The 13,731-nt window shown below is 44.7% G+C and overlaps 1 protein-coding gene across 2 annotated transcripts in view; it reads right to left on the bottom strand.

The window, feature by feature from the left end:
- Positions 1 to 13,731, bottom strand: part of GABBR2 (gamma-aminobutyric acid type B receptor subunit 2) — a 370,102-nt gene that overhangs the window by 96,685 nt on the left and 259,686 nt on the right. For both annotated transcript variants that reach the window (XM_027964399.3, XM_042243210.1), the window contains exon 8: positions 2,872 to 2,932. In XM_027964399.3, coding sequence (XP_027820200.1) covers positions 2,872 to 2,932 — 61 coding nt within the window. The remainder of the gene's footprint in view (positions 1 to 2,871; positions 2,933 to 13,731) is intronic.

Raw genomic sequence — 13,731 nt, 5'->3', positions numbered from 1 at the left:
AATAAGGTGATAACCAGGAGCCCTTCCAACTTGGGCAGCCTACTCAACAAATCAATGCCTCTCCATCCTGGCAGTAAGGCACATCTGAGATCCTAAGAATCTGGAAAACTAACTGTTGTGCTGATGTGAACATGCTCCCAGCACAATATCCTCTGCCAACAAAATCAGTGTCTGTTTTAAAAACATGTAAACAGGAGTATCTGCAAGGCCCAGCTCTGACAGTCAATAAAAGCTGGACACAAAAGTGGCAAAGGGAGGACGCTTGGGCACAGGTGTGCACCTGAGCATGCTGAGGTTGGCACTCGGGGAAAGCTGAGGTCTAGTCCTGCTCTGCCTCCAGCCAGTTGGGTGGAACACCTCCCTTCCCTCGGTTTCTCCATTTATATCATGAAGTAGTGGGGCAAAATCATTTCTAAGGCCCTGCACATGTGACACCGTACATGTCATTAAGTACTGGGAACATCTCTAAGAGGTAGGTGGGCTTCCCACATGGTGCTAGTGGTAAAGAACCTGCCTGCCAATGCAGGAGACATAAGGAGACATGGGTTTGATCGCTGGGTCATGAAGAGTCCCCTGGAGGAGGGCATGACAACCCACTCCAGTATTCTTGCCTGAAGAATCCCATGGACAGAGGAGCCTGGTGGGCTACGGTCCATAGGGTCACAGAGTCAGATACGACTGAAGCGACTGAGCACACACGCATGCTCTGCGTAGGCAGAGAAAGTGGCACCCAGAGGGCTTCAACACACCAGGAAAATGTGGATTTGCCCCAGGCAAGTATCATAATTTTTGAGTAAAAGCTAATCATGATAGCTACTACTTGCTGAGCAGGAAAGATATGCACATTTCTCTATGGCATGTCATGTAGCTCTTCCTACATCCCAAGACGGTAGATAGGATCATATCCCTATTTTATAGATGAGGACACTGGCATGTGACTCAGAGTGGTGAGTCACATGCCTATACACTGGACTTGTGCTCAGGTGGTTTTCAACTCACCTCTGAACTGCTTTTTGCTACAATGCTTTCTTTACAAATGCCTAAAACCAGTCATTGGAGTTGGTATCTAATCCTAACATTCAGGGGAAAAAAGGCAATAAAATTGGCATTCACTTGTAGCTGTGATTGGCCAATCAATATTTTACAAAATATTCTCCCAGAACGATATAATTTGAGAACTGGAAATGTGACAAGAGAATTTAGTTGCAATCACTCAAAAAAAAAAAAAAGTAAGTATATCTTTGCCAAGATGCTTACATTGTTCAGCCAATGATGAAGTAAGACTTAACAAATGGAAAAATAATTACGTTTGCCTAAAATTACATCTCTTGTGCACACCAGAGAGCTGACATGCGTTTCAATTATCCGCCACAGGAAGACAAATGGGTAAATCTACAAGGTCACATTATGGAACGGTGGCACCAGAGAACACCTGATTGATCCGAATCTGGTTGAGATTTGCCTGAATGGATCTGAATAACTCGATTTCATTTCTTGCTTTTCCCTGGATGATTCTGGGATCTGCTCAAAACGAGTGGACACAGAAGGCACTGCTCATTTCTGGATTTTCCAGAAACATTCAGATATTGAAAAACATTGCATTAATGAATGGTCTGTCTCATGGTTCTGCCTAACAACCCTACTAATGACCGTGAAAGGTCGAATCGAGGTTCCTCCAGGCAGAACACCTGGCCCAGCTCCTCACAGATGCCCTGTGGGCCTCCATTTCCTCCTCGTCACATGAGGAGAGTTGCCTGAATGGCTGCTGAGGTCCCTTCTGATTCTGACAGCAGGAAAATCCAACAAATGATTCGTTTTCTTAAAACAAAACAAAACAAAAGTGGCCTGCAAATAGTGTGTCTGGGAAGATTACAGATTAAAAGGGACTTAAAGAGACACATCAGCCAAATGCAATGAGTGGACTTTGTGTGGACTCCCTGCTGCTGCTAAGTCATTTCAGTCGTGTCCGACTCTGCGACCCCATAGACGGCAGCCCACCAGGCCCCCGGTCCCTGGGATTCTCCAGGCAAGAACACTGGAGTGGGTTGCCATTTCCTTCTCCAATGCATGAGAGTGAAAAGTGAAAGTGAAGTCGCTCAGTCGTGTCAGACCCTCAGCGAACCCATGGACTGCAGCCCACCAGGCTCCTCCATCCATGTGATTTTCCAGGCAAGAGTACTGGAGTGGGTTGCCATTGCCTTCTCCAGTGGACTCCCTAACAAACCAATTATAGAGTCATTTTCAAGATAATTAGAGGAGCAACGTAGACTTGGAATAAGCATATTAAAACCTGTTAAATGCTTAAGGTACAATAACAGTATTGTGGTAATGTTTTAAAAAGTCCTTATCTAGTAGAAATGCATACTGTGATATTTATAGATGGAAATGAGATAATGTCTGGGAGCTGTTTTAAAATATTATAGCAAAAAATGGGGAGTGGGGGATGGCGCGAGTCAAGATAAACCAAGACTGGCAAAACAGAGAAAGCAGTTGAAGCTGGGTGATGAGTACATGAAGTTCACTGTGCTATTATCTCAACTTTAGAGTCTGTTTGAAAATCTCTGTAATCAAAAGCTAAAACAATGCCAGATTCCTCAGCATACTGGCACTGACTTAACTGCCACTCCCCATACATTCATGCGCCTGAGTCATGTGGAAAGGCTGAATAGCCCTGAGAAATTATGCAGTTGAGAAAAAAATATTCTAAATAAGTTGAAACTAATGTTTTCACAGAGTATTTTCTATTGACTTTGCCTTCTCTTATCTGGAACATTGTACTTTCATTTCTTCTGACATATTTTATTGCATAAACACAACATCTCTGAATATAGAATTCATCAACTAGAAAGAATAAGCATCAAAAAAGCCTACCTTGAAATTGAGTAAATTTAATGGTCCCCATTCTCTCCCCGTTCCGGAATACAACTTGACCCTAAAAACAAAACAAACAAGAACAAAGAAGAAATGCCATATTAGCCCAAACACTAGTGATCTCAGCTGAAATTCATTAATTGTAGAATGCAATTATTACTGGAGAAAGAGCAGACTCCTGAGGAACCACAGATGCAAAATTAAACTAATTGTTTTTAGAATGGTTGTGACTTTATCTGGATAATACGAGGAGCACAAAATAATGAAACCAACACATGTATATTAAGGCCAAGATATGCACCATCATTATCATCATGACTATTTATTAAACAGCCATGTGCCCTGTGTTATCCCAGGACAAGGTCTTCCAGGGTGGTTGGAAAGATGGAGGAAGAGACGAAGCCCTTGGAGCCTGGCCCTGGCTCTGCTCCCATGCCCCACCCATAAAGATGCGGGTCTTTGCTGAGGCTGTTTATCTGAAGGGTCAGAAGGGATACAGGAATCCAGGGTCAGGCCTGTATTTCTTATTAAGGACAGAGAATGTTTCTGTAAGTTCTTCGTGAGTGGTGATGTCAGCCCCAATTATAACTGGGCTACGGGGCAGCACAAAATTAAGCTTCTTGAGCCAGTGAGACCTGACTAGGGTCGCAGGCAGCTGAGCACCCCTCATTAGGGACCCCAGGAGCTAAAGACAAGAGTCATCTGCTGCATCTGCCTTGCTGGCTGATACCCGGCTTCCATATCCTGGGCTAAATAAGCCAGGAACATAAAGAGAGGGTGTGGTCTCTGTCTATTTACGGTCCACCTAAAATTCTGCAACCCTGCAAGGAAACGGACACAGGTTATATCAATGAGTGTTTATGACACGCTTGAGTGGAAAGGGGTATGATTCTAATTTTACAGATCAAGAAACTGAGATTGAAGGAGGTTATGCCAAGGTCATTGCAAGTGAGGCTGCTGGATTCAAACCCGAGTTTGATTTTAAGGCCTGCACAACTTTACCACAGCATATTGTTTCTGATCCAGAAATAAATCTCTTCCATTCTTTCCATTAATGTGAAATTAAGAAAATGAATTATCTTAAAGGTACACAGCTTTACGAGCACAGTTATGAGCTTGCATCATCAGGGAACAGCACAGACGATACCATGGATTCTATGCAATTCTCAAGAGAAAGTGACAGAAAGTACATGTCTTCCCATGGTGGAAATCCAAAGTCTGAGGCCCTGAAGCTTTTGGCACAAAGAGAATCACTCAACCTGTTGTCGCAATGAGAGACATGTTCTAAGGCTACTTTGACATCTTTTTGAAATCCTGAAGACAGCTGTGAGTAGTATCAGTTTGAAACTAACACCCACCGAATTCTATATTCAGGTGACGGTAAGCAATTCCCTGGAGTGTGAAAACACTTCAGCGCAAGGTGAGACAGGAGCTGTGATTTTATTTCTAGGGATGATTGAAAAACAGAGAACATCTTCCAAAGGATCACTTTTATGCAAATAAACCACTTTGCAAGGGTGGAAAAGATGCAGATCTTGTTCACAGGACATTTCTTTGTTTGGCAAAGGCGGACATCTAACTAATTCACCCATCTTCTGCCAAGCTTTGAAGAACTCCAATGAGCTCTGGATATAAAATGTGGACAAATTCTGAAGAATCTTTATTAAATGAAAAAGTATATAGAAAGGTATTCAATGTGTGGATGGAATAATACTGGAGATGAATACAGGACGGGAGTGAGAAAGAATTTCCTTTCACTTTTTTTTTCTTTTTTTCCTTTCTCCTTTACTTTTTAGATAAAACTAATTAGTTCATGTTGGAAGTAAGGTCTGTCATATTTTATTTTTCTCACAGTAACTATGTTTGTAAACAGGAGCTCCTCCTATCTCAATTTTTCAGGTAATGCAGTGGAAGGCGGCCAGCGTCTGAGTATCTCAAAGCTGGGTTCAGGGCCCCCTCGGGCAAGTCCCTGAGCACCTGAGTTATGGACCTAGCACAGCTCCTGGTCTTCAACAGGCATTCAGTAAATGGCACTAGTAATTTTTATCTGAACACACTTAATAGCAGAGAGCTGAAATAAAAAAAGATTTCGAGCACCTAGAAGCTTTCCAACCTTTGGGAAGACATTTTCAACATCACATGATTTCAGCTGGCAAAGGGGTAAACTGTCGGGCCCTAAGCCACAGCTCAGAAATATCAGCCCCTAAGTGACTGAGCTCCCAAACTACATGGGCCACTGTGTGTTCAATCAAAGGGAGAGAGCTCTGTGACTGTGGTAACTGCGAGTAACGTGGCCATGTGGGTGGGTAAGTGGCTATGTCGAGGGTCTGCACCAGAGAAGGGCGGTGAAGCTCGCCAAGCCCCCTTCTGAGGAAGATTCAATATGTGATTCTCTCCTAAGGTCATGACCATGGCATCTGCTGGGTTTGACAGTTGATGCCAACCCTGCAGACTTGACCACGGCTGACTGGATGGGGACCACCGTCCCAGCCAAGCCCACCTGGGTAAGACTGGACATGAGTGAGGAAGGCCACAAGCCAGTCAGCTGATGTTCATGAACTTCTGCCTGATGGATGTCCTCCATGTGAGCAGGTGCTCAACTCACGACATTCCACAAATATTTACCTGCTCCAGGCCGAGTCCTCTTTTAGGTGCTGATTTCTGCTCTCAGAGACCTTTACATATGATTAGGACAGACAGGCGAAACATGTTCACCAATAAATGAATGAGGTCTCATCAGTTACTGAAGAGTGCTGTGAAGGAAATCAAAAGGCAGTACCTGGGTGGTGGAGTGAGTCTGGTGGCTCAGTTGGTAAAGAATCTGCCTGCAGTGCAGGAGACCTGGGTTTGATCCCTGGGTCAAGAAGATCCCCTAGAGAAGGGAATGGTTATCCACTCCAGTATGCTTGCCGGAGAATGCCATGGACAGAGGAGCCTGGAGGGCTATAGTCCATGGGGTCGCAAAGAGTCAGACATGACTAAGCGACTAATACACTTCCAGGGAAGACCTCATTGAAGAGGGGACATAAGAGCTGAGGCCTGCACGGCAAGAGGCAGCTACTCCAGGCAAAGGGAAGGGCCAAGGCAGAGGCCCTCAGGTGGGAAGGATCAGAAAGGGCCAGCAGGGGGAGCAAGGTAAGGTAGGCAGAGTCTGGGGGCCCCAACTGGGCTCTGGAGGGGATGCTAAGTGCAATGAATAGCCATAGGGGTGGGGAGCCTAAACAAAGAAGTAATATAATCTGATTTAAGATTTGAGACGATTGCTCTGGTTCTTGGAGAGAAAGTGGGAGAAGAGACATGGGAGGGAGGCTCAGGCATCTGGTCATCCAGGTGTGAAGTGACAGTGACTTAGACTATGATGGTGGTCACACTCTCCCTCTGACCAGTCCAGAGTGCATCGCCAAGGTGCCTACGCACTGTAGCCAGGCAGCAGACACTTCCCTTCTACTTCTGTCCTCTGGGAGGGGATGTGGTGAGCACCGTGGTGTGTGACCAGATGTCCCCAGGATAGACATATTTCCCTAGCATCTTGGCTGCTGCTGGGTTGCTCGAAGGGTGACGATTAAGGTTAAGTTCCTCCCTGAGGGCAGCCTACATCCACTGGTCAAAGTGAAGGCACACAGCGGTTTGAGTCGCCTTGCTCAGGGCAGCTGTGAAGGACCGTGGGCTCCAGAGGTCCCCCAGGGGTGGCTGAGGCCGGGACTGCGCTGCACCCAACTCAGCTCATCCCTCTCCCTGATTCTGCTTCCCTTCTTTGGTTTTGTCCTGACAGCCTCCCTGATAAACCTCCTGTATGTGAATCTCTGTCTCAGAGTCTGTTTCATGGGTAACCTGGCCTAAGACATCTGCCATCAGAGGTCACTGGAACAATCTCTTTTTCACAAACCAAAGGAGCCTGAGCGATAACCGGTGGGAACAGAGGCGATGGGTTCTGAGTCAAGTCCGCATGGCAACTAGACAGACTCTGGTTTCACGGTGGCCTGGCATCTTAGCCAGGGAAGCCGGGCTGGCTTTGGTTTCTAAAATCCTAGCTTGATCAGGGATTATTTTCTGCTCTTCTCCCCACACGCGTATTCTTTATGTACACAGAAATGTTAAGACTCTCCTTAAGCTTTTGTTGCGTGCGGTCCAGGCTATAACAGAGGATCATTCCATCGACCTGAGACCAAACCACGTGACGCATTACATTCCAAAGCAATGGTGTTCGGTAGCTTCGGCTGGGGTGGGGGCTGGAATCTGTCAGCTCCCAGTCCACGCTCGCTCTACTATGTCCTCCTCTGTGTCACAGGGGCCCACAGCCCAGAAACCACACTTCCCAGAAGCCCCTGCCAGCTGGTGTCTATTTAGGTTCTGCTAATGAGAAGCATTCACAGGGGGTTAGAAAGTGTGCAGCAGGGAAAAGCGTTTTTAATTTTTTTTCCTTCTTTGGTTGCAGCAGCAGGAGCTGAGTGACTGCAGGTGTCCAGGGCCCCAGCAGCTCCGCACTGTTAGTGTGTGTAGCGGGGCTCCGGCTAACTGCTCAGTAGCAGTGGTGGGGTCCCAGCGGCAACAGAAATTGCAGGGGCAGGAGCCTCAGAGGCCAGAGTGCTGGGGTCTCCATTATTTTATCTGCATTTCCCGTCTGCTCTGTGGCCACTTAAAGGCTCCGTGGATGTTGGAATCCATTACCAATCAGCATGCATCCAAGAAAACAGAAAGTACTTCAGGCATGTCAGAGCCAGTGGCAACATCAACCAGTCCACTTACTGCTCCTGCAGCCCAAGGGGCCTGGTCATTTTCTGTAAATACTTATCTCTGGTGACAGTGCCTACCTGACTTGCTCCTCCATCCCTTCCAACAAAGTTGTAACAAGTTCCCTGTATTAAATCTCCCTCTGAAATGCCTGAAGTGCTTTCTGCTTTCTTGACTGCATGCTGATTGATAACGGATTCTAACTTCCAAAGGAGCTTATAAGAATGACCGCAGAGCTGATTTGGAATGCAAATAAAATAATGGAGGTAAAACCCCAAGTGGATAGTTTATAAGGAATTTTCTTCTTCCTGAAAGAGACGTTGCTCATGTCAAAGAGAGCAATCTGTTTCATAAAAGCTGATCCAAACAGTTCAGGTTGAATTGGGACACGTAAAGCTAAATTTTCTTTTTTAGAGGAATCTTCAGAACACATAGGATAACATACAGAAAAAAGACTTTAGTTTCTGCATTCACCAGACAAGAGTAAATTAGCCACCAGTGTGACCTTGAACAGTCATTGAATGTTTCTGAACACGAATTCTCCTACTTGAAAAATAGGAAGAAAAATACTTCTCGGGATTGTCTGTGAGAGCTAAAGAAGACAATTATGAAAAAAGCAAAACCCAGAATTGCCGCACACAGAGATTAACTCATAATCCTCCAGATAATCTGAGTTTGCAAAATTCCACCATGATGTCAGTTGAGAATCCCCAGAAAAATCAGCAGAGAGTAAAATGTACACTAAGGATTCCAGCAGTCAGTAGGATTCAGTGGAGCCCTCTTAGAAAAATTAATTCTGTTTTCACTGTTCATCTTTAATGTTTCACCACTAAGCATGAATGAAATTTATTCCAATAACAGTTTATGAATTGCACAGGCCAAGCCCTACATTGGAAAATTTTTTTTTATCTCTTTCAATTTTACATTAAAGGGCAGGGACACCCTGCCTGGAAAATTATCTGACGTCAGGCTGGAGTTGAAGGCTACAGAGAGGGAAGACTTGCTTGGCTCAGCCTAATCTCACGGAACTCTGGGCCCACTGAGGGACACAGTCTCAGCCGGACACACTGCATTTAGGGAAGGCGTTCTGTCTTTAATACAGCTCTAACTGTACTCTTGTCTCCGGGCAGTTGTGTTTGTCTTTGGGAGGTGTGAGCAAACATGATCAGCTGAGTGTTTGATTTATGCTGTGGGGAAACAAGATCTGCCCTGACATGCCATACAGACAGCAAAATCTCTAAGGAGATGGAAGCTGAAGGGTGCTGGGGGACCCTGGCCAGCCCATCACTGTCCGTGTGGATGAGTCAAGACCACTGTAGGCTGTTCTGCTGCCAGCCCTTTACCTAGGACAACACTGGTCTCAAATGAATAACAAGGACTTTGAGAAAATTTGAGGGTTATACTGCTGGTCAGATTTTCCTTAAAGAGTAGAGCTCCTCATCATGTAGGCTTGAAGCTAAGAAGGTGTTTTCTATTTCCCAGGGGATGACAGGGCATAAAAGAGAAATACCGAGAAACTGGGTATATCTACCCACATGTTTTGCAAAGGTGAAAAATACTCCTTTTTTCCTTGCATGTCCCTTGGGCTATAAGATAAGGGATATTCTGCATACTATTTAAGATATCTTCTTACATAAAAATGCTTTTGATAGACCTAAGTCTTGAGGAAAATTTGATGTATCCATTGAGTCTTCAGCAGCTGGTTTGCAGTGAACTAAAAGGAGGGGCAGGATGGGAAGTGTGCCCTGTCCACTGCCATCCTTCTGCTGGTGCCATTAGATGCAGGGGCATCCTTCTGAAGGATCGTGATCAGATGGCCCATAGGGTTAAAGTGGTGTCCAGTCACAGAGGGAGTGGTGATCTAAGGCAGGGTTTAATGAAGTGGAGAACAATGGAGATCAAGAGAAGATGGCTAGCTGGATGGCCCCAGAGATGCGGTACCAACTCTCTTTTCTTCCTGTAATGATACAAGAGTCAAGCTTATTTAGAATAGCAAACTATCAGATATTAACAAGATATCTAAGAAACAAGGAAACACCAAAGTGAGACAGACACATGATGAAATACTATGATACACGCATTCAATCAATCAGCACTGTTGAGCACCTATACGTCAAAGTTGTGCCAGGCAGGCACTGGATAAAGAGTAGCAAAGTTCATGTGGTCCTAGAGTGCATGGAGCTTGCAGTCTGGTGGGAGCTACAGACATTAAACAATAAATACACTGATAAATATATAATTACAAACTACTGTAAGTGATATAAAGGAAAGGAACAGGGTAGTACAAGAGAGAACTGCAAGACTCCAATTAGACTGGGGATCAAGGAGGACTTCCAGAGAGATGGCATTTGCATTGAGACCTGAAGGAGTTAGCTCAGAGTGAGGGGAGAGTTTCCCCCTGGGAAGAGGAACTGCAAGTACAAATGTCCCGAGGCAGGAAAGAGATTGGGAAGTGGGAGGAGCTGAAACAGAGCCAGTGGAGCTGAGGGGAAGAAGAGCATGGAGCGGAGTGGTCAAGGTGGTTGTTGTCCAGTCGCTAAGCTATGTCCAGCTATTTGTGACCCTATGGACTGCAGCACGCCAGGCTTCCCTGACCTTCACTATCTCCCAGAGTTTGCTCAGATTCATTCTCTGCCGCCCTCTTCTCCTTTTGCCCTCAATCTTTCCCAGCATCAGGGTCTCTTCCAATGAGTCAGGTCTTCACATCAGGTGGCCAAAGTATTGGAGCTTCAGCATCAATCCTTCCAATGAATATTGAAGGTTGATTGGCTGTTCCTGGGTTGCGGGATTATGCCTTTTTTGTCCTTTTACTTTTCAATATTTTCCGATATCCTCTAATGAGCATGCATTATTTTAATAACAGGAAAACTTTATTGAAAGGCTATTATAAGGAGGCACATTTTTTACAGATAAAAATAGCAACATCATCACCAACAAAATAATACTCCCTCTTGGAATAGATTAAGTTTTACTGACAGCTTAGAGTTTTCCTGAATAAAAGCCAAGGCTCTGTGCAAGCATAAGCACATTTCCCCCTCAACTTAGAAGAATGGAAAGAGCAATGAACAAGGGGTCTGAGAGGTAGATTTGGGCTGTGCTCTGCCATTTCCCAGAAAGGGAAGCTGGGCAAGTCTCTTTTCATCTCTGTTCTCAGGTTTTTCTCTGCAGAACATGCAGTGATAACAATCTTTAACTTATTTTTAGCTCTACTAAAACACTTGTGTATGTTATCTAAGATTTTTTTCCTGGGGTTCTCCTCTATTAATTAATTCTCAACAACAACCTCAATGGAATGAACTATGTAATATTATCATTATCTCCATTTTAAGGATAAGAAAACTGAGGGCCTGAGAGGAAAGTTGCCTAGGGTCACATCTAGAGGCAGCAGAACTGAGACTCACCCTACACATGCTTAACTTCAAGCTCAATCTTCTAACCACATACTACCCTGCCTTCCTTTCAAAAACTAGTCACTGATCAGAAAATTAGCCCTTTGTGGGGGTGAGAGTGAGTCCCAAGCAGCCTCGGGCTAGGGGGAAGGAGGAAGAGAGGAATAGGAGGTAGGTAGAAGAAGGAGTCAAGAATGTGTCGTTAACAGTTAAACTGGCTTTTTGGGGTGGGGGCTGATCTGTAGTGTTTGCCAATTTCCATAGTGTAAATATTCCCACCAAGGCAGATTTCAATGATCAACCATTAACAACTGGCTCTAGGCAGCCTGCAGGAGCTGGTTCCAGCACAGCGGCCTCGTCAGTCTTCTCAGGAATATGAAACTGAAGAGAAATTCAAAATGCCTAGTTTTTACTGGCTCAAGGGATGGACGAGAATCTCTTCTTAAAGCAGGGCAGGGGGTGGGCTTCAAATCAGAGTGGGAAGAGTTAGGGGAGGGGCTGTCCCATTACTACTATTGTCTCTCAGCATCCAAGCTGCCCTGGTCCACTGGGCTCTGTGTGGCTGGACCTGGGACTCTGCGGCCATGTCTCCCAGCCTCCTTGTCAGCTCTGCCAATAGCCAACCCTAGAGTGAGTGGAAATTGGGAGAAGACCCAGATGATACTGTACTGTACACTTGACACTCGCTAGAGGGGTAGATCTTAAGTGTTCTCATGACTAAACAAGAAAAGAAAAAATAAAGATAAGAAAAAGGTAAATCTGTGATGTGATGGCTGTGTTAAGTACCTTGATTGTGGTGGTCATTTTACAATGTAGTCATACATCAAATCATCAGATTGTACCCCTTGAATATATATCATTCCTATGTGTCAGTTATATCTCTATAAAGGGGAAAAAAAAAGGAAAACTGCTTTGGCTGCTGTGTGGAAAATGGATGGTTACGATCGCAAGACTGGAGACAAGGAAGTCAGTTAGCAGCTGACGTGGACTCCAAGTGAGAGATGAGGGGGACGCAGACAGAGAAGAGTTGGGAAGGAGGTGGACTCCTCGGGGCCTAGCAGTGGCTGGGATGTGAGGCGTGAGGAAAGCAGAGAAGTGAGGAAAGGCTTTTTGATTCGGTGGTGCCACTTGTCATCAGCACAGCTGGAGCGGGGATCTGGCGGGGCCAGTGAGTGGGGTCCTTGCCCGGGTTCCTGGGTGAGTGGCCATGTAGCTCTAAATCCAAGAATCACGGAGCCTCCTCTAAGCTTTTTGCCCCCACCCTGAACCTCCCTTTTTTCCTGGTCATTTGCAGATGCAAGCATCCCCATGATTAGGAATATTTAATTTCGCTTTACTGTATGTTCTATTTTTGTTAAATAGATTAGTCTCCACAAGGAAAACCAAACTGCTGACCAGTCGACCTGAAAGTCTGAGACGTGCAGTTTGCAATCCGTTGGCATCTTCACTTTAAGCCAGGTGGGCTGCAGACTGGCCTGGGGGCCAGAGACAGAGTTCAAATGAGGCAGCTGGTACTGCAGCAGTCCAGGCAGACCGCCAGGGGCTCGGGCTGCAGGAGGTAACCAAGCAGAAATAAGGGCACAGACTGGAGAAATAGTAAAGGAAAAACGGTCAGGACTTGGTGACTCAAGGACCAGTGTTTCAGAAAGGGTGTGGGGCTGGGAGGTAGGCTGCTGAGGCTGTAGCCTGGGATCCTCCACTTGATTTGGTTGTGATCTCTCCTATTATATAAAGAGATAAAATTTTTATCTGAAAGCTGGGCTAAGAATTCCCCTTACAGAGCGAACAAACTTGATATAGACAGGAATCTTGATTAGAAGAAAATGTAGGAGAATACCTTCAAAGCCTAAGGGCAAGGAAAAACTTCTCAAACAAAAAAACTTCAAAAGGACAAATGATAAGGTAAAAAATTTGATTAATTTGATTATATCAGAATTGAGTGTTTCTGTTAGGCAAAGGCCCCTGAACAAAATCAATAATAGGCAGATGACAGAATGGAAGATTTTGTAAGGTCTACAATAAAGATGATATTAACATCCAGATTGGACACAGCTCCTGAAAATTAACACTACATACAAGCAGCAAATCCATCAGAAAAATGGGCAAAGCACAAACAAGCAATTTACAAAAGAGGAAACCCAGAGCAAAGAGGCACATGAAAGGCGGCTCAATATCATTAGAAATCAAAATTAAATTGATGTCATTTTATACAAATGAAATGGCAAAAATTAGAAATACGATCATGCAAGTATTAGTGAGGACTTGACAATGACCTAGTGTGTCACTGGTAGGATGTCATAGGAGCAGATATTCTGAGCAGCATCTGTCACTGCTTAGTCCAATTAAGTGTCCACACACCCTCTGACCCAGAATTCCACTCTTGGGACACAGCCTCGAGAAGTTCTCATAGGGGACTCAGAAGAGTGCTAATTATACACATTACAGTGTGTGTGTGTTTGTGTGTGTGTGCTTGTATGTGTCTGTGTGGGAAGAGTCATCAGCAACAAATCAGATACACGACGAGCAAAATGAATGGATGCATATGACTTAATAAAAAAGAAGAAAAGAAAACATATAACAGAATACCACTTACATAAATTAAAAACACACACAACAATACACATTTTGCAAAACTGCATACAAAAAAAAAGGTATACTTAGATTTATTAGAATGCCTGTTGTGGAGAAAGGAGGGTGGCAGTGGAGAATGGGGATAAAAAGGAATGAAAAAGTGAATGAA

This window comes from Ovis aries, chromosome 2 (assembly GCF_016772045.2).
Source record: "Ovis aries strain OAR_USU_Benz2616 breed Rambouillet chromosome 2, ARS-UI_Ramb_v3.0, whole genome shotgun sequence".
NCBI classification, from domain to species: Eukaryota; Metazoa; Chordata; class Mammalia; order Artiodactyla; family Bovidae; genus Ovis; species Ovis aries.
Note: the sequence above shows the minus strand (reverse complement) of the source record. Positions and strands in the feature narration are given on the sequence as shown.